The sequence below is a fragment of the Polyodon spathula genome, chromosome 29, assembly GCF_017654505.1.
Source record: "Polyodon spathula isolate WHYD16114869_AA chromosome 29, ASM1765450v1, whole genome shotgun sequence".
Lineage (NCBI taxonomy): Eukaryota > Metazoa > Chordata > Actinopteri > Acipenseriformes > Polyodontidae > Polyodon > Polyodon spathula.
In genome coordinates, this window is record NC_054562.1 from 8,837,537 (window position 1) to 8,859,129 (window position 21,593).

General features: G+C 43.7%; 1 protein-coding gene across 2 annotated transcripts; it reads left to right on the plus strand.

Moving 5' to 3' along the window:
- Positions 1-14,851: 14,851 nt before the first annotated feature.
- got1l1 (glutamic-oxaloacetic transaminase 1 like 1) lies at positions 14,852-21,232 on the plus strand. Of its 2 annotated transcripts, none has more exons than XM_041232481.1 (9): positions 14,852-14,919; positions 16,423-16,604; positions 17,318-17,441; positions 17,597-17,709; positions 17,834-17,938; positions 18,484-18,634; positions 19,131-19,296; positions 19,804-19,946; positions 20,140-21,232. In XM_041232481.1, exons 2-9 carry the CDS (start codon positions 16,461-16,463, stop codon positions 20,301-20,303), a joined length of 1,110 nt encoding a protein of 369 aa, XP_041088415.1. In that variant the 5' UTR covers positions 14,852-14,919; positions 16,423-16,460; the 3' UTR covers positions 20,304-21,232. The 2 variants fall into 2 exon arrangements, with proteins under 2 accessions (XP_041088415.1, XP_041088414.1); XM_041232480.1 differs by lacking the exon at positions 14,852-14,919 and adding an exon at positions 15,520-15,834.
- The last annotated feature ends 361 nt before the right edge of the window (positions 21,233-21,593 follow it).

Consider the following 21,593-nt stretch of genomic DNA (forward strand, 5'->3'; position numbering starts at 1 on the left):
CATCTACTGCCGGAGCCCTGATTTCCGAACGGTCTTCAAGAAGCTGCTCCGTTGCCCCTGGGTTTCGGAGACGTGGCTGCGCGCCTTTTCCAAGGAGCTTCAGATGCGGTGCTCCTGCCTCACTGGGGACGGTGGAGGTGGAAGGGGGGGTAGCAAGGGTCGAGGGGGCCCTTACCAAACACGCGCCCCCATCCCGGTGGGGCCGGAGGCGGAGGAGAGCATGGCTAGCAGCCAGAGCAGCAGCCGCAGCGAGGAGCCCTCACCCAGAGAACCGTGTCCCAATGGGAAAGCACACTTCCATGAATTCGTTATGATGGAGACAGAAAGGTAAGCGTTTATTTTTAATTTGTTATATAGGTGTGATATAGGGATGTCATCTGGGCTCATGGATTCATAAGGCATTTTGTAGTTGCCAATTTCTTAATAAAAAAAAATAATATCTTACAGCAAAAATGACATCAAAAGTCATTCATTATATTAGACTTTTCTTAAGAATTGTTTTTAAGAAGGTAGCACAATTTCGGAGCCAGATAAGAACTGTGTTTTAAGTAAGTTTTAATGCAGTGAAATGTATTTTTAAACTTGATTTATTATTTTCCTGAACATTTCCATAATGCAAAACACATTAGGCTTCTTGTCAAAACTTTCTATGGTACTAAATTTAATGACAACGCTTTCCAAAAAGAGTCAAATATAATTCAAATGAGCTCAAATACAATTTCCTGCAGTTAGTATAATTCTCCAATATTCGCGCCCAATGCAACTCCCTCCAGCTAGTGCAAGAGCACAGATATAATAGGAAATACATTTGGCCTCAATGATAGAAATTTGGGAAAGAATTAAAAAAACAAAAAACAAACTTGAGTGTTTTAATTTCTATTTGAAAACCAGAAAGACTTTGAAGAGAGCTCTTCCTAAACAGTGCTGAGCGCCAGGAAAATGTGTTTATCTGCCTTCATTGAGAAGGTGGCTCTGGCTGGCTATCGCTTTCTTGCATGCAGCTGAATCAGATAAAGTTTATCTGTCCGTGAACAGATTCCATTCATAGCCTGCACGTTAAACTGCTGTGAGAGACACTGTTTAAAAAAACAACACAAACCCACAAAACACAAACAGAAATTCGTAACTAAGTTTTTATTTTAAGTGACTCACTTTAGCTGACTTCCAATTGCATGTAAGGAGATGTTTTCAAAACTGTCAGCTTACCTGCAAGTAAATGTACCTGTATTAAACATTATTGGCATTATGAAACATTTGCAGTAAATAGCATTATGTTAATAATGATTAATCGATTGATAGAAAATGTCGAGATGAAACCTTATCTATCTATCTATCTATCTATCTATCTATCTATCTATCTATCTATCTATCTATATATATATATATATATATATATATATATATATATATATATATATATATATATATATATATATATATATATAGGGACCCCTGGGGAAATATTTTAAACGATACAATCACTTGATAAACTGGTTTGCAAAGGTCCAAATTATGAAATAAACAAGGGGCTTAGTAAACTTTCGGATAAACGTAAAATGGTAAAGTAAATTTGTCGTATGCGTCAAAACTATGAAACACACACAGTGGTGCATTTAGTAAAACTCAAAGAAACGCATATGTTTCATTGACGCCTGTTTGGAGTGGAAGACATGGAGAAAGACTTCTAGTCAAAACGTCTGTGGTTGGATTTATTAAGATCACTGCTTAGGTCAAAGTCCTCAGTCCAGATAAAGATTGTTGAAAACATAAACGCTTCCTCTTATCAACTTCAGATACTAAAAAAAAAACAAAAAAAACAAACAGACAACTGTTCTCTACACTTCCCTACAAAACCGCACTGCAGTATCAGGGTGTGAATTCAATACAGCCCTCATAAAACTTACCGAGATTCAAAGCACAGCACAGTGTAATAAAGCACAGTGGAATCTGTACACACATACAATCTGTACTTGCATGTATTGCACAGAGGCATGTCTGCGTGGCATATTTTATACCTTATGTTCCAGGCCGCAAAATCTATATGAAATATATCTACTTCATCTATATGTGAACAGAATTCCTTTGTAAAAGTGCATGGTGCTTTAACTGTGTTCCCCATGCCTTTACCGTGAATCTGGTTTGCATTTAGTGTGCAGTAGTTTGCCATGTCTTTGGATAGGCTTTGCCATACATCTCCTGGCTTTGCAGAGCCTAGCTCTGCTTTGAAATGCTTGCACTGTGCTTTATTACTCTTGGCTGTGCTTATACTAGGGGAGGCTCGGGTAAGGGTCAGCCTGGCTATGCCTGGGCATACAGTGTGAGTTTTACTTTGCAAAGCATTTTCTTTCCTGTGCTTGTGAGGATTGAAATTATGTCTGTGTTAGTTTAGGCTCTTCTATAGCATATAGCAGCAGACTTTCAATACCGAACCACAGTGTTTTGACAATTTAGAAAGATAATTTGCTCTTAATGTGTGTGCGTGTGTGAGAACGAGAGAGAGAGAGAGAGAGAGAGAGAGAGAGAGAGAGAGAGAGAGAGAGAGAGAGAAATAGAGTGTGTATGCATATTTATGTATTTCAATAATGGGTAAATATAACTGGAAATGCAGTAAGACATAGAGAGATGGCAGGCACTATGGTATAATGCTGAAATAAACAAGAGGTTTCTTTTAGAGATTCCCGAGATGAAATTACACATAAACACATAATTGTTTTTATAATATTATAACTTCTGATATTAATCATTTCAACAAACACTTCACACTGTATACTTGCATCAGTGTTATACAAGTTTAGCACCGTCAGTGTTCACAGTAGTTTTGCATCTTTCCCATGCATTCTCCATAGTTTATCATGGTTTGCCCAGACCTCTCTGAGCTTTACAGTGCTTCCCTATGCTTTACCATACCTCTGTGTGCTTTACAGTGCTTCCCTATGCTATACCAGACCTCTCTGTGCTTTACAAAACTTCCCTGTGCTTTACCAGACCTCTCTGTGCTTTACAATGCTTCCCAATGCTTTACTATGCTTTCACTATGTTTTATTACATTTTGATGTGCTTTTACTGTGAGAAACTTTTATAAGGGAAATTATGCAGTAGGATAATATAGGTTACATTTTTTGTAAAGGTTATGCAGTGATCAGTATGTATGTACGTATGTATTTATGTATGCTTCTTCTTCTTCTTCTTCTTCTTCTTCTTCTTCTTCTTCTTCTTCTTCTTCTTCTTCTTTTTCTTCTTCTTTTCTTCTTTTTTATTATTATTATTATTATTATTATTATTTATTAGCAGACGTCCTTATTCAGGGCAACTACAAAGTATCCCCTTGCAAAATATCACATTACAGATACGAGCAGTTATAAAATACAGTAAAATCAGCAGAAAATAAGATCAAATTCAAATAAGAGCAAAATAAAGAATTCAAGTTCAAAGAGTTCAAATACGACCCTGCTGTCCAAACTACTTGAAGCCACTGTCTGTGTAATAAGTGTGTCTGTGCAAGCTCTTTAACACTGTACAGTTCTAAAGTTAAGTTTTTCCCACTGATGCAAGCAGCAGGAGGAGAATGCGCCTCTGTGTCAGGTTTCGAGGGGCAGAGCACGCGTGTCCTTGCAGCTAAAGATCACTTCACTACTAGGAAACGTCTGGTTTTTCTCGCATTTTGTCAAAACAGAAAAAAACCTCAATACGTTACTTATTACGGTACAGTTCAAGGTGATGTAATACTCATTGCCGCCAGTGTGGACAGCGCGGGGTAAATGACCCTCAGTAGGTTGAGGAGGAGACACAGCAGCCGGATTAGAGCCCACTGTTAGCTGTGAATCTGAGAAGGCGTCATGTCTTGAGTAGATGAAAATGACCTGTGGCGAATTCTGTTAACCACGGTCGGTGATTGCAGTTGCATCATTATCTTCCAGCAACTGCAGCTTCACTGCAGCTCAGTCCCAGAGAGAGTTTCTTGCCCCAGTGCTTCTATTTGACATCGGCGCTAAGATTTTACAAAGGCATTCTCGCACTGAAGCATAGCGCCGATACCTCTGTACGTCTTACGTCTTTGTGTGTGATTACGTCACCTTCCAACCCTGCTGCTGCCTTCCCCCGTGCACGCTAAATACGTTGTGTAGTGCAGCAGTGTTTGGTTTTGATCATTTTTAGCATTTTGCATAGACAGCTGCACCAGACTATACATTAGTAAACATCCTACAAGATACAGTATAAGAGATTTTCCAAATATTTATCCTGGGTAGTCTTTGTTTCAACTTACTGGCACTGATATCAACAACTAATATGTGCAATTGTCTAATGCTGATCACAGCATTCAGATGGTATTGCATTGGTTTTCTTTGCTACTGGTTGCCAGGATACTGTGGTACCATTCTGCCAATGGCAGCCTCATCCCATCATACCTCCCCTATACTTGTGCTACCATTGCCCCTCAGTATAATACACAACCACTGCATTGCCATTGCAGTGCCCCGAATACTGAAAATTAGGAGGATCGGAGGCTAGAGAAAGTCATTCAAGTTGCTTTTAGCAGTGTGCCGTGCTTGCTCACACGCAGTGAACGAGTCGGGTCTCATGTAGATGATGTGGTGTTAAGAGGCGCTGTGTTCGAGTTGAGAATGGGTTCAGAGTTTATGCTTGTGTTTTTCTTCAGCATAGAGATTAGACGACACAGTTGGAGTAGAGGCTTGTTTTGCACAGAGGGTAGGGTGCACTTCTTCACACAGAGAGCGGTGAGGGTATGGGCTACCTAGCCACGCTTGTTGATGCTGAACACTGGGATCATTGATAAGGTTCTGAGATCAACCAGCTCCTGGGAATTGGGCGATCGTTTGTAGCATCCTGTCCTTCTGCAACTCAAAGTCTCTCTGGTTCGCTTATCCGTTCTGTTACAGCAACGCGAATCGTCCTTCTTTAAAAAACAACAGCGATTTATTCATGCAAACGCTTTGAAAATGTGGCCTCTATGGAGAAGTGTTTTCCATGTGGAAAAGAGGCGAGGGGGTGGTAGATAAGGGTTGTTCTGCTTGTGTGTGTGTGTGTGTGTTTTTAAAGGATAAAAAAAATTGTTTATCTTCACCTGTCCCAACACGCGATGGTTGATAAGATCGCCATTTCAGTATCTAAAGAATGCTAGTGAGCGGGAGAGCAGGAGGCAAAGATTTTAGACAAGGGTTCATTTTTAAACAAAAAAAGGTACCAGATCTTATCATTAAGGAAGAGGGATAGCAGGTTTTGTTTATGTAGCTAAACTGCTGACCTTGATTGACTTCCCTATAGGCTTCAAGTTCTCATTTACTTCTGGATCTGGGTTTCGGTAGCTGCATGCTAACCTTTGCCTCGCGGTGTTTTAACATAATGTTGAGGTTTGAACAATAGAGGTGGCGGGCCGTTTTTTGGCGATTTGCCATTTGGTGTGTAAAAACAAACGGGTGACATTGCATCCTAAAATACATTGTTATAGAACACCTGAGTCATTCAATTCATAGAACAGGAAATACTTGTTTTATTGTACATTTTGTCTATATATATATTTATAATTTGAAGACTATATAATTCTCGCCTGTCAGGCAAAAAGATACCTGAGCTGGAACCTTGATTCTAAACGCGTCAGGCGCTGTGTCCGTTTCATTTTATGGTCTTATTTTTACAGCGATTACAGTAGGAATAAAAAGGACCAGGGCACAGAATGTATGTAAAGCTGCCCAGGTCGTGGTGCTGTTTGCAGCTCAAAGCTGTGCCCCTGCATGCTAATTATTATTATAGAAACATGCATATAAATAACATCCCCCATCCTTCCTTCCTTCCTTCCTTCTCCAGCTGTCTGTCATCACTCTGCATTTTTTTCAGCGCTCCCCCAGTGCTGACTCTTAAAACTTCACTGCTGTTCACCATTGGAAAGCAACCTTTAGCAAAGCACAGCAGGTGCATGGTAAAGCACAAGCAAGTGTAGCGGATCTCGGTTCCGCAGGCAGGCGCCTCACACAGGGTGAGGCAATCCACACACAGGTGGAGAACCCTGGACCTCTCACACTAAAGCATAGCACCGATCCCGCTGTACAAAAGAGCTGGCTCCTTTGCAAAGAGCGTATATTGGGCTTATGTCTTTGTATGTGATTACGTCACCTACCTGCCCTGCTGCTGCCTTCCCCCGTGCACGCTACACTCTCCCCTGCCAGCCTCAAGTCCACCCCAGACTTGCTCACCAGGCTACAGCCTGCGAGTGCGTGCCGGGGTACCTGCGTCCATGCTTGTGTTTTAATAGCAGGTCTTGAGTTTGATCGTGTGTGACCGCCAATCCCAGTCCATCCGGGCTCTCCCGCTTTCCTGCTGAAACCCCCATTACTGGTTACAGGCAGCAGAGTTTTCAACCAACTCCCAGTTGAGTGGAGCATGAAACCAAGGTAGAATGGCTTATAATACGACAGGAGCAAGGTGTCTCCTTTTACAGGAGTGGTCAGCAGGGATGGAAATAAGACTCCTGTTGGATAGCAGTTACATCCATTCCAGGTTTTATTACAAACTTGATTAGCCACGGTGTGTACAGGTAAAGCTCAGGTGTGCCTTATTAAACTCCTAGTAAAACCAGGAACGCATCCAACTGCTATGCAATGGGAGTCTTAGTTCCATCCCAGGGTCTGTTTGAGCAACCAAAACTGCGGAGCAATAAGACACCGCACACGACTTATTGACTTGCATTGAAAACACGGTGGATTCATGTTTTAATCATGATCTCCAAATTGTTTTCCAAAGCATATAGACAATGAATAAAGAACCTCTGCTTTGCAAATGTATGTTAACCAGGTACCTACATTGTCAGTTTTTGTTTACAGTCAGAAGAGGGCCAATCAGAAGTAGGCTGCCCAGAAGTGGACTGCATTGCGGTTGGTTAACCTGAGGAACGCATCATCATCGTCATCATCAATGGATGGTGATTGGCTGATTGGAAGAAGCAGACATTGGTGATTAGCTAGACCTAGCTCCACCCTTCTCAGAAGCAGCAGCAGCCACCCTGTGGAGAAGCCCTCGGTGCATTGTGGGGTAGATATCGGAGCAGCTCTTGATAGGATGCACACTGTCTGTCTCTGTCTGTCTGTCTGTCTGTCTGTCTGTCTGGTACTGATAGGGTACCGTGGGACTGCAATGTATTTCCAGCAGTGTGGTTTGTGTGTTCGCACTATAGTGACACCGTTGGTATGTCAAACTGTGAAAATGTTCTCACTGACTATTCTTCCAGCCATATCCTATTGTAGCTGCCCTTGTTCTGCCATGCTTGGTACAGGACCATTGCATTGCCATTGAAGATCACTTGGGATTTGTCATAGTGGTGCCATGTTACCAGAGGCAGCGTCATTGCATTGTAGTGACCCTTGCGCTACCATTGTCCCTCTGTACAAGAAAACTGCATTGCCAATGTAATCTCTGTACTATCACTGAAGATACTTGTGTAATGAAACTGAAAGGAAACCCAGACTCTATGAACTACCATTGGCTGGGACTGAGGACTTAAAAGCTGTGCTTTCGCGAGGCTGCGACACTAAAGGACAGAACTCGCGCTCGGAGGACGCATGAAACTCCAACGCAGATCTAGATTTAAAAAAAAGGAGGGGGCACTCCCTTAAACCGAATTTACTAGAGATTCTACATTCCTGTTGAAATTCTGCTTTTTCGAAGCTGCAGTTGGAAACGTGCGCAAGCGCGCACAAAGCCCGGTGTTACCGGTCTGTTCATTTGCAATCCCAATTCCGCAAAATATCACTTTTTTTTTTTTTTTTTTTAAAGGGGGTGCGCCTTTCTAATGAACCCCTGCAGTCCTGGACTGGTTCGATCCCTTTGTTGACATGTTCAGGAATATTGTGCCTAACTTATTATTTTAAAATGTTTGCTTTGCTTTTTTTTGTATTGAATGTTGTATGTCAGTATTTAAAATAAGGTATGAATCATTCTTTATTTAGTGTTGGGTTTGCAACCGCAGTTGCGCTACTGTTACCCCTTAGGCAGAACAGAGGCACGGCCCCTGTTGACTGGTCATTGAAGCGCATTTGAGGACCTGAGCTACTATGTGACTCCGTGTGCACTGGGAGTCCAGTTCAGTCTTTTCAACTCACATCGCAATGCATTCTGGTACGTTTGGACCTGTCTCGGGTGCCTTTCACAGCAGGACTACACTTACCAGAATGCATTGGGGTGTGAGCTGAAAAGCATGAACTGCCCTACACTGTGCCAATGCAGTTAGATTCCTGTCACATCCTGCATCCTACTGTCAGGTTGCTCTCAGTCATCATGCCTTCTTGTTATACCTATTGTATCCCAGGGCAGGACTGCCACACGGGTGTTATGAAGTTGCAGCCCGGCTCTGGGATGCAATGCAGTGGAAGCCTATCAGTGGTAAAAAACCTCCTCAATGCACTGCCTCTGAAACGCATTACTCAGCTAGCGAGCTCAGTAGCTTGTGTGGTCCAGTTGTCAGGTTTATTATCAGACTCTACAGCTCTGGTCAAAGGTTTTGCATCGCCTCGTAGAATGAACTCGATTTTGCTTCATGAAGTCGAATGTAACCTCTTGAGCGAGCTGCATTCTCATATTGAATTGCACACCGCTTTGTGGTTTTCAGTACACTTAATGTGTAAACAACTTTAAAAATGTGACATTTCATAACCTAATATGAAACCCTACTATATGACTTCGGTAGACTTTTTTGCGACATCATTTTGTAGTTTTTGATTACATGATGTTAAATAAAACTATATGGTTTTTATTTTATTTTATTTTAAATTTATTATAATTCTAGGTGAGGCGAAACTTTCATTCAGAGCTGTAGCTGCCAGTGCTAACGCTTGGGGTGGTCCCTGCTAAGTAACGTGTACAGTACTGTGTAAATAACAGATCTCTTCTTGTAAATAAGGGGAAAAGCAAAGTTTATTTAAAAGTTGGAGAAAATAAATATCGATATGTATAAAAATATATATAAATTGCAGAAACGACGTGTCGGTGTGTGTTGCTTTGTCTGATGTTGATGAAAGGGTTGTTGTAAAATCTTACAAGTGCCCTTTAATTGCAGTTTCGTTCCCCTCGCTTCTTTATTCTGACTCCTGATGGACGGCAGAGCGAACCGATTAACTCACCTCTCTCTCTCTCTCTCTCTCTCTCTCTCTCTCTCTCTCTCTCTAGGGGAGCGAGAGAGACACTGCATGTTTGCAGAAGTAATAGCTCGATAGAACAACCTATTTGCATGACTAGGGTGAAAGGATCTAGTGCTATCTAGTGCTAATCAAGCCTAATGCCTATGATTACTGTCTGGCGCTTACAGGCTGTGCTGTGGAAGAATGGGATTTGAACAGTCCCTGTCATTTTGATCAGGAGGTATTAGCGTGTCACATTACACATAAATGCTATACAGCTGTGGGATCGAAACACAGATAGGGTTACCAGCGTCTCTGGAACACGGGCGTTGTCCAAGCGTTCAGCCTTCATTTTTTTGTTCCAGTTTTGCAAGTCGACAGCACAGTAATTTATTAAACAAAAAAGAAGAAACTTATAGATGTTTAATAATTCTGATTATGTGTTTAATAATTGATATTCTGGTTAGCTTCGTCCCAATTGTGTTTTGATTAACACAACCCATTTTCATATGCACACACCCCATGTTTTTCTATTATGATCGTGTTGTACTTATTTTAACTGCTTCAGCGTTGAATAGAAGAAGAAGAAGAAGAAGAAGAAGAAGAAGAAGAAGAAGAAGAAGAAGAAGAAGAAGAAGAAGAAGAAGAAGAAGAAGAAGCGTCTCGTTTTTTTTTTTTCATTTTGGAAATGTGGTATCGCTACGCAAAGAGAATATCAGAGCTCTGTGGCTGGCCAGCAGGCTGCCAGACACACACACACACACACACACACACACACACACACACACACACACACACACACACACACACACACACACACACACACACACAGACAGACAGACAGACAGAGAGAGAGAGAGAGAGAGACTATATTGCATTTGTTTAAGTGGGGTTTTCCGCCCATGAAAAGTGGATTCTGTGGGAAGGGCGTATTCCATATCATGTTATCACAATACACGCAGCACACCGGCTCTGTGAATTCTAACGACTGCATGTGAACGAGTCTGACAACTGGGCAGTGTAGATTCCAGTTGTAAATTCAGCTGCACATCGAGCAACACGACAACGAAAGCTGAAGAATAAACCAGCCCAGCATTGCTGGAAGTTTTGAAAACACACACACATACAAAATAATAATAATAATAATAATAATAATAATAATAATAATAATAATAATAATAATAATAATGGCCCTAGGCCCTAGAGAAGTATTCCATCGTAACGGGGCAAACAACAAAACTTGCTTTTGAATGAATTTTCCGGAACCCCCCAGATTTGGGGTATAAAACTACATATTATTTATATATGTATTAATATATACATAACAAATAACAAGCAGTTAACCGTCAATTGGTGGGAATACATTTACTGTAAATAGGTCTTATATGAACTTGTGTGTGTGTGTGTGTGTGTGTGTGTGTATATATATATATATATATATATATATATATATATATATATATATATATATATATATATATATATATATATATATATAATATTATTATGTATACAAAATGTTTAAACGACTTAAATTATATAATTTAAGTAACGTATTTTCAAGGTTGTCCTATGGCGCCAGCAAAATTTCCATACTGCTACATTACAGCAATACACTGTGAACGGAGAACAGACTTTCATTCTTACTTTCGCCAGCAGGGTTGCAGCTGTTTTTAAAAGGCATTAACTTACATCTCCGTCCTTGCGCGTTTGAAGGAAACTGTATTGTTTTTGGATGGAAGCAATTAGCCGGATTCCTAAACGAGACTGAGTTCAGCCCGATCCTATCGGATAATTTTTGTTTTGGGAAAACTGGTCGAAAATCCTTTTTTTTTTTTTTTTTTTTTTTTTTTTTTTTTTTTTTTAACCCCTTCCTGTGTCTGCAGACATTTAAGATATACACGTTCAACACCCATGTGGATGAAATGAAGTCCACTGCGACCCGCTCAGCAGCGGCTTCAGAACCGAACCATGATAGCAAAAATAACAATTCGGGTACGCTCTTAAAACCCAGTGTTGAGCCTTGTCCCACTGCAAGAATTATTATACCATGTTCAGTTTCATATCGGTGCTGTCATTTATAATGCATATGGGGGTGCTGGCACCGAGAATCCCATTGCATAGCAGTTTCACCCGGTCCGGGTTTTACTACCAGCTTGATTCGCCGCAGTGTGTATAGGTAACAAGCTCAGGCGTTTTCTCATAGTAAAAAACAGGAATGGATCAAACTGCTATGCAAGGAATTAAGGAATTGAACCCACAGCCTGATGAGGTTGGCTTTTAAATCTTATATAACACGTTCAATGAACGGGGGGCGCTGTTTGACTGGCGCACCCTGATACTGTCTCGTAAGCTCTTGGGTCAGTATTGATCTGTAAATCAGATGGCAGCATGCTGTATTGGACTTTATGACAGTAGAATCAATATCAGAGAGTAGTTTATTAACGGCCGAATCACTCACTCTTGGATATTTCAACTTTAGCGCTGCATTCGAGGTGTCAATATTAAAGCAGCATTGCAAGACCCCTCGTCTCAAGCGCCAGGCTCTGCCTGCTTCAAATGCACAGCACTGCCCACTGCCCAATTATAACATTGTAAAATAGCATTTGTCAAAACTATGCTGTAAATACGCTTGGAAAATTGTGTGTCTCTGTTGGTGTTCTCGTATGCTAAACAAACCATACGCGCAGAAAGAGAATCTATAGCGCGGTGGAAGGATGGTTTCCACCGCCCCCTTGTGGCTGAATGTAAGAACAGCGCGTTTGTCACCAGAGTTCTGCTAATGTCAACGCATTGGTGCCTCTCCGAAATAAAAGCGCGGAGCAAAAACGCCACACCTAATTCTAAAAGGCAAGGAAGTCTACAAACCGAGAGCCTTGTCAGAAAACGACCCTCACACTTAATAAGTGTGACAGCAAACAGGATTTCGGCATTTACTAGTCAATAAACAGAACGGTCCCCGAGAATATAATTTATAATTGTATTGTGTTTTATTTTATTTACTGAGATACCAGGCGTTATCATCACCTGTTTGTGGCAGGTACTTGACACGGTTAACATGTTGATTCAATTGTAAAGCAATTCAGCTGATGCTAGTTTACAGCTTCCAATGATCTCAGGACGCTAATTACGCCGAGTTAAGCAGCCGGGTCGGATTTGGGTCTGCCCCCCAAGATCAAGCTGGAAAATAAGTGAATATATTTATTATCCGGCTACAAATGGTCAACATTTCAGATTCAACAGCGTTTTTGCGTGGGTGAGTGTGCACGTCATCAGCTTACACTGAATATGGCGATCGCGGTGTATTTTGTCACTATTTCGTCAGTTGATGTGTTGGGTCTTAGCCTATATAACTGTTTGATTAATTTAATTTTTGCTATATAATATATATATATATATATATATATATATATATATATATATATATATATATATAAATGAAATGAGAGAGAGAATTAGTATGTATGTGATTTTTGTTAATGGTTCACGGGTTGTATTGATTCTCTTGCGCAGCTCCAGTGGTGTGGATATCAATCACTCTGACTCGGTCTTATAGAGGATACAATAAATACACGAATGTGCTTTAAAATAAATAAATAAATAAATAAATAAATAAAAACCCCAGTAAACGGTAAGGGAAGTCGTTATGGCAGTAAGCATTAATATCTGACGTGTCCAGTCCTCTGGGGTATATATTTAAGCCAGGGCTTCTCAACCCCGGTCCTGGGGACCCCCTGTGGCTGCTGGCTTTCATACCAACCCAGCTCTCAGTTACTGAACTAGACCCTTCATTGAACCGATAATTTGCTTAATTAAACTTGTTTTTAGTTGTTTTTCAGCTCTAACTTACCCTAACTTTGTTAACTGTAGAAGTTAAGCCCAGGTGTGATGCATCACATTTACAAGAATATTGTGTGTTGTGATTTTACGCAGTGGGTTAGACTAATTCCATTCCATAAGCTGCAGGAATCGAAAAGTCGTGACACAGTCGACGACGACTGAGCGATCCGATTGGTTGTAACGACTGTGCAATTGATTTTTAATTTCCAATTTATCGCTCTCCAGATGGATCCTTTCAACTTCTCCGCCATCTCCTCCACGCAGGAGGACCCGATCTGCGTCTTGTGGGGTAAGAGGCCGCTTTTACCGCTGTCTGCTGCTGATAAGCGAGCTCTAACGATTGCGCGTCTTTGCAAGTAGGCACGTTTGCTTCTGCATGAAGGGGAATCCGCCTATAGGTGAAATATCCGCAGGGATGGAAATAAGACCTGTTGCATAGCACCTTCACCCATTCCAGGTTTTAGTACGAGCTTTATTTATTAGCCACGGTGCATAGGGTAACAAGCTCGGGTGCCACTTGCTAAATTCCTAGTAAAACCGGGGGGGGGGGGGATCAAACTGCTATGCAACGGGATTCTTATTTGCATTCCTGTAAGCGCGTCTTCTCTCTCTCTAGTCTCGGTGCAGGATGCGAGCTGACAGGAGGAGCGAGGAAGTTTGTGTTCGAGGTTCAGAATGACCTGTTGGAACACCAGCTCTTCATTAAAACGGTAAGGCGCGCCTTCGCGTTATTAAAACACGACAGAACTCCACGGCAACTAAACCCGTCTCTCCCACCCCCCTTCTTGCACGTAGATCTGCCTGGGTGCCGAGGCGAAAGATGAGCTGCATGTGGTAGAGGTCGAGGCCAAAATCACCCACAACGACCGGCCCGTCCCCATTGCCTCGCTGCGGCCCTCCGTGCTCCCCATGGTGAGAGTGGAGTTTCTTTTCAGGGCTCCATCTGATTTCACCACCCACTGCAAAGATGAGACGCGTGTTCGCTCTTGATGAAGTCGCATCGTGTATCCCTCGACCCAATATAGATCTGTCATACTCCTTGAGCCTTCAGAGCTGAAGTGTGTGAGCTGTCCAATTAGCTTGCTGCGCCACCTGACCCTCTCGCTTAGTGTAAGCTTGAATTTGGATTAAACGCATTTTTAAAATGTTCTCTATCGAGAATGTTGGTATTCACTCGCCTAGCCCAGGTGAGGGCGATTGGTGTTGTCGGGCTAATTTCCCATTCAGAGTGACACGGCGGATCAGGTTTGCGTGGATCTCTGTTCTCTTAAGAATAGCAGAGATCACAAACCCAAGCAGCTGTTTCTTCACTTGTTTCGCTTTGCATGGAAAGTTAGTCCAGTCCAAATACCGGGTTTGTGCGGTGCTAGTGGAGGGCGGTTTAGCTGCGAGTCTGTCCTCTCTTGGGCTGGCTGAGAGAGGAGGTCGATTTAAAGGCACACGTTTTGTTTTTCTTGCAGGTCAGTTTCTATGGTCTGGAACTCGTGCCTCCTGTAACCTTTAACCTCCGGTCTGGGGAGGGTCCTGTCTACATCTCTGGACAGCATTTGGTTTGTGAGTGTTGACCAGAGTTACACTGTTTCTCTTCTGGGCTCGGACTCCTCTTGCATAGCAGTTTCACACATTCCAGGTTTTGTGCTTGTATGTAGCCCCAGTGTATAGGCTACAAGCTCAGGTGTGTCTTAAACATAGTAAAACCAGGACTGGCTCAAATTGCTATGCAATGGGGGCAATAATATTGCTGGTCATCACGGGGATGAATACAAGACTCCTAAAGCCGTTTCACCCGTTCCAGATTTTACTGCAAGCTTGATTAGCCCCAGTGTATGGGACTGAAAGGGTTCAGCGTGCTAGCTAACTGCTGTCCCGGTCTCTCTGTCTTGCAGTGGACCTGGATGTGGGAGAGGAAGCTGAGGAGGAAGAGCGTCCAGTCAACTCCAGTCTGTGTTGAGAGGTAGTGCATTTATGGGCAAGCTGGTTTGATCTTAATCCTGGCCATAAGACAGTGGAGTCCAGACACAGGACTGTGGGTACAAGCCCAGAGCACATGTCGCAGTGGCGTGCTTCGGGCCAAGCCTAGCTCCATCCTGTAACGCGTCACAGCGACTCGCGTCTTCCTCGCAACTGAGATGTTCCACCGAGTACAGCCCGCTAGGTGGCGCAAAATTACCTTTATGTCTCTTTAAAGGCACAGTAACCAATTCGGTTAAAATGTACTGGCCGGTTGGATGTGGGCTGTGAAATCTATTTTAAAAACGTCTTAACAACGAACCGCTCAATTCCTTGTGGACCTTTTAACGGGTAACAAACCAGTGACCTGCTCGTGTTCAGTGTCGGTCTAAACCCTGTAGCAACCGGAGCTGGTCCTTGAATCTAAACATGTCCCCCCTCCCCCCTCCCCCCATGACGACCGCAGCACGCCAGGAGGGCCTGTTGCTCGGCAACCACCTGTAAACAACCCCAGCTGCGCCGGACCGCAGAATGAGAATTTCACTAATTCATCCGCACACACTGGTGTTTTAATCACTTCATTGGAGCCGGGGGTGCACCTGTGTAGAATTGCCATGACGACCGCAGCACGCCAGGAGGGCCTGTTGCTCGGCAACCACCTGTAAACAACCCCAGCTGCGCCGGACCGCAGAGAGAGAATGGACTGGGGCATCCGGAACCGAGGCGAAATGCAAAGACTGGAGCGGGTCTGTTAGTTTTAGCAGCAGCTGCTTCGTATTTATTATTTTTTCGCTTGAAAGGATGTCGGCTCTTTCGTCATTCGCGGATACCCCCACTGCGCAGCCCGGCGAGGAGGAACGGTTATCTCGGGCTTTCTTAAAAGACAGGCGCGCCGAGAAGGCGTTGCTTTGGGCCACAGGTAAGTGCCGAGGGAAGGCTTGCAAGTGCTAGGGTTGCACCCTAGTAAGCTGCAGTTTTAAGTTCTCCTGTGTACGCTGCTTTAGCATTTTGCCTACGTTACCCAAAAGTAGTTTTGTTTATTATTTATTCATTTAGCCTTATGATGTACACAACAGTCTGGTCTTCCGCGTTGAGACCAGCTTGCACGCAGTCTTAAACCAGACCTCATCTTCTGGAACACAGCAATGGATTGGGAGAACGAAGTTACTTATGCTATAAACCATCGCCCCCTCTCCCTCGTTTTCTTGTCACTCTTTCTCCCCCCTCTAATTTTCTTCTCTCCATTCCAGGTGGCCAGTAATCTTTATTGGCATGACAAGATTATCCAGGCTTTGCCACTAAACAAGTGTTAGATAAATTGGACATGTTGTACATATTCTATTTTACACATAACCCCTACCTAACAACTACAAAGTGTGGCTGTGTTTTTAAATGGGATTTCTCGGGCTGTAACAAGACAGCTACAAAAACTGTTCTACTGTTTTGTTTTTTTTCTGCCTCTGCCAAATCTTTGCGCTTTTGTTTTTTCATCTGTCCTTCTCTTCAGAGTACCTGAATGAGGAGGGGCACGGCTCTCTGCTCCCAATGACCAGGAAGGTCATGCTACAGATCTGCAGTGACCCCACGCTGACCCTGGATTACCTCCCGACCCTCGGGCTCCCAGAATTCACCAGGAGCGCCACGGAGCTGGCGCTGGGCAGAGACAGTCCAGCCATACGGGAAAACAGGGTAGCGGCCCTGGGTGCAACTCTGCCTCTTATATTTTGTTTAAAGCCAGGGTTTGTAGCAGTGTTCCTCAAGCTGTGCCTTTGGGCTGATGTGTGCCCGCGATACCAAAGTGTGTTTCCCATGACGGAATACAGCAATGCTGATCTATTGGGAGGGGGAGACTAAAGTCATTATTATATCAGTGCTTCGAGTCTCTGCTCAGTGCATTTCAGAAGTTGCAGTTCAGCTTTTTTTATTTCATATTTTGGGATAGGTAGGTTAATGTCAAGAGAGAGATCTGGTCATGCCGTGGAACAGGGGGGCTCTAGCCCTGGTCCTGGAGAGTGGCTGTAGCTGCTGCTTTTCATTTCAACCAATCTGTTACTTGATTGAACCAGTTTATTGGCTTAATTAATCAAGATTAACAGGTGTTCCAGATCTTTAGCCACTGATGATGTAAAGACACCTAGAAAACCTGCTGGACAGGGGCTCCCCAGGACCAGGGTTGGAGACCCCCGCTCTGGAAGTTATAAGAAATGCACTAATGTACCAGTAGGCAACTTTTGAGGATCACTGTTTTTTTCCTAATTTGCATCCTTTTTTTTTTCTTTGAATTAGAGCGCCAGCTTTAAGCATCATTATCTTTTTAGTATTTGTCACATTTCCTAACCCAACATGCTGAAGACTGGAGTTGTTGAAAGATGGTGCTGATTGGCTGATATCTGGTCTTGTAGGCGGGAGGAGTGCAGACATTGGGTGGGACCGGTGCAATACGTCTAGGGGCGGAGCTGCTGCAGTGCTGGTACAATGTGGGCGGGGCCAGGTGTGGACCGGTGTACCTCTCCTCTCCCAGCGGGGGTAAGTGAAGTTGGTAATTGCTTTGTCGATCTGTTTTACTTTTAGTTCAGAAGTGCACATGCAAGATTTTTTGCAGTTGTGTGCGTGTGGCTGCTTTTTTCTTCCCAAGTTCTGTTGGAGTGACCGCCACCCCTCCCGTTTCCTTCTCCTGTTAGGATCTGTGGCCGCTACTCTGCAGGGGGCTGGGATCAGAGATATCCGCTCCTATCGATACTGGCACCCTGACAAGAAGGACTTTGCTGTGGAGCCCCTACTGCAGGACCTAGAGGTAGACCCCACCCTCTCAATGTTCATGCATGTGTGCATCTCATTGCATACGTCTCTGTGTGCGTGCATGACTCTCTAGTGGAGTGCGCCTCGGTCAGTGTGTCTGGCTCTTTCTGTCCCTGCAGGACGCTCCGGAGCAGTCTGTCATCGTGCTCTATGCCTCGGCTCACTGTCCCACAGGGGCTGAACCCTCCCACTCTGACTGGAAGCAGATTGCAGAGGTCATGATGGTGAGAGAGTCGCAGAGAAAGAGGAAAGAGTTTTTATTTTGTTTTGCTACGTTTTCTTCACCCTGCTGAAATCATCCCCACTTCTTAAGCATAGTCTTAATATTGTATAGAAAATATATTTTAAAAAAAATCTTGCAGGAATATGATGTAGAGATTCCACACTTGTGTAACAGATACCCCTAGCTGGTGTTGCCACGGTGTTATTCTGCACAAACTCTCCTCTGTTCTCTCAAAAGCGTAGCCCTCGCCAGAGCTCTAGTTTTGTATATACTGAGACGATTGACATGACCTTTTACAGGGAGCAATTAGTGCAGACAGTGCCTGGAGTTTCTCTGGAAAAGTTGAAGTCAGTATAGAAAAACTTTTCTTTGATACTTGCGAGGAGGACAAGGTCAGACTTCACATGTATAACTGATCTTGTCAACTTGTTTATTTTTTCTCTCATAAATAAATACATTTTGGACGTCGTGCAATAATCACGTCAGCTCATGAAATATACAAAGAGGAAAGTGTACTGCATGAAATGACATTCTCTCTCTACACAGAGGCGCCGGCTCTTTCCCTTCTTCCTGCTCCCCTCTCAGGGTCTGTGTTGGGGAGACCCTGCACAGGATGCCTGGTCTCTGCGCTACTTTGTCTCGCTCGGGTTCGAGCTGCTCTGCGCGCAGTCGTTCTCCACAAACTTCGGGCTCTACAGTGAGTGAGCTCCAGTGTGTGCCATCCATCCCGCTGTGAAACTCTGTGGCAGGATGTGTGCAAGTGCTGAAAGAAGCTAGAGACATTCCTGAAGCAGATGAAGACGTCTTGCAGTTAGTTTGTAACGCGGAGGAGCAGAGTGCAACTATGTAATGTTTATACAGAACAACAACGCAAGGGACCAATACAAACATAATATACAAGATATTGTATAGGGATGGAAATAAGACTCCCATTGCATAGCAGTTTGATCCATTCCAGGTTTGGCTTTGATCTTAAGATACACCAGTGCTTGTTACCTGTGTACACCATTGCTAACCAAGTGCATAGTAAAAGCTGGAATGACTCAAAATGATATGCAGTAGGAGTCATATTTCCATGCCTGTTTTAAATATACTGATGTAGTATGTGTAGATAGATATAGTTAATGGGGTTACAAAGCTTAGTACAAATGTCAAAAGTTCATAGCCTGATTCATCCCGCCCCACCTCTCCAGGTGATCGTGTGGGAAGCCTTCTATTGGTCCTGAAGCAAAGCTCTCTTCTCCTGGCCGTCCAATCCCAGGCCGCGTCTCTGGTGCGTGCACTGTGGTCACGCCCCCCCGGAGGAGGAGCCAGGCTGGTTACCACGGTGCTCAATAATCCCGCCCTCCTGGCAGAGTGGTGAGTCCTACTGAGCAAACACAGATGCCTATTCATTGTATGTTTCTGTTTGTATCCACTGTTGAGGCAATGCAGACAGTGGCAATGTTTCTGAATCATGTTATCTCGGGTAGTGGTAACTGATGGACAGCTGCAATGGGATGTGGTTGCCATTGGTAATATGGTACCACTGTCGGTTGTAACATTCTCATATTTGTTTGACAATCCAAATTGTTCTGCAGTGGTGGTATGAACAGTGTTGTGTTTTCAATCAATTTTCCATGTGCTGCTCTTTCTTCTAAAAGTGTGGTTCTGCTCATGGTTTGGGTATAAACAGGAGTCATAATAGAATTATAATGGGACCTCAAAACTAATGTATCTTAGAAAAAATCAATATGCTTTTGAAAAGCTGCTGTAAGTTAGTGCCTCTCTGTAATTAAAATGTAACCACATGGCAGTCGCACAGGGAAATTGTTTCTGCCGTCTCTCTTTTGGGGGCTGCTTGCTGATGGCCTGCCGATCCCACAGGAAGGAGGGATTGAGAGTGATGGTGGAGCGAGGGATGCTGATCAGAGAGAAACTGAAAGAGAGGCTGAGGATGCTGGGAATTCCCGGGTTCTGGGATCACGTGACCCAGCAGCGAGGGCTGTACTGCTGCACAGGGCTGACTGGTAAGTGCTGATCGGCGTCTATGGAACCAGCCATTTGTAATCTAAACCTTTTCCTCGCGTTAGCAGTATTTGTGTGTGTGTGTGGCTCTTTGATTGAGCAGCTCTGCTAAAGTGCTTGCATGATTACCTGCGTGATTGATCCAGAGTCTTGTGGCCTGTGCTGTATATTCTTCCCCTTTCTTCCCTTCTGCAGAGGAGCAGGTGGAGTTCTTGGTCACAAGGTGCCACGTTTACCTGCCGGCCAGCGGGTGCGTGAACGTCACAGCGATTAGCGACCGCACACTGGACCACGTGGCCGAATCCATTTACCTGGCCGTGACCTCCGACCCTGCAAGACTACAGACCCTGACCTTTTGAGACCCCCTAATCCCGCACCCTCCCCAAACCTGGACTGGCCCCATCACACTCCGAGGTTTGAAGCCCCCTTTCACTCCAGCGCAACCTTTATGAAATCTTCCGGGGGTAGATCGTGGTTAGCGTTGCAAGAGGTATGGCAAAGCGTGATGAACACATAGATTGTGGTGAATGCATTGTATTAAGGATAGATAAAGCAAGCTTCACAATTTAAGGAGATTACACCTCTCTATAGGCTGCCATAGGTAGTTTTAAGATTTACAATGCAATGCAATTTTTTTATTTTCTCTTAGCAAAATGGATTAATCGAGAGAGAAAGCGGCTGTCTGGCCAAAAACACAGCTGCCTGGCTGCTGGCAGAGAATTGCAGAGCTGTCCCAGCGCGTGTATGGCTCTTGAGCCGTACGGGCTTCATTGCACTGCACAGTATGGCTCGGGGGCGACGTCTCAATCTTGTTTAATGTGTGATTTAAAAGCAAGAGGGTGAAAAAAAGCGAAGGTACAGCCGAAATGCAATAAAACAAAACGTGCTCCGCACACACATTGTGAAGCGGCTTCTTTTTGTTTCATCAGGGCGGGGAACAAAACACAACCTTTGCCTCCCTATTTAATGTCAGATCTAGCAATAACCTAAACCTATTGACATGATACATTTTTATCCTGTCTGCAAGTCTATGTACTGTCCTGTTGAAGAACCTGATCGATGCCTTGGCTGTTTTTTTTTTTTTTACCTTGTAAACTTGCACGGCTCTGATTTTTAACTGCGTTCACCCTTTTCTTTGTACTGTAACAGATGCAATATCGAGCTGTTTGCGTTTGATTTAAGAGGGCTGTAGGGTCAGTTACTTGGTTTATAGGTTTTCACAGCATCATGGTAGAAACGCTTTTGATTTCAGGAAATGCTGTTACTTTTACCTGTACTTGCTGTATGACAACGTGGTGATGCTAAAAAAAATTATTTATTGGTTGTATAGATAAAAAATAAACACATGCACACTGAATTATTGAGTTTGTTCATCTGTATTTCTACTTCGTTGCTGTTCCACATTGGCACATTTTAAAATGTGCTTCACAGGATGGCGAAGCTGGCAAAGTAGCAGTTCTGGTAGCACAAGGGAAGCTGCAGTGGGACGAGGGTGCCCTTGGTAGAGTGGAACCTCGGGGTGCTAATTCCGCCCTTCCCAAATGATCTTCAAGGGCAATGCACATGTTGGCAATGTTTCTGAATCGTGCTAGGAGGGGTAGCGGTGTCTGATAGACAGCTGCAAAGGGATGCGGTTGCCATATGGTACC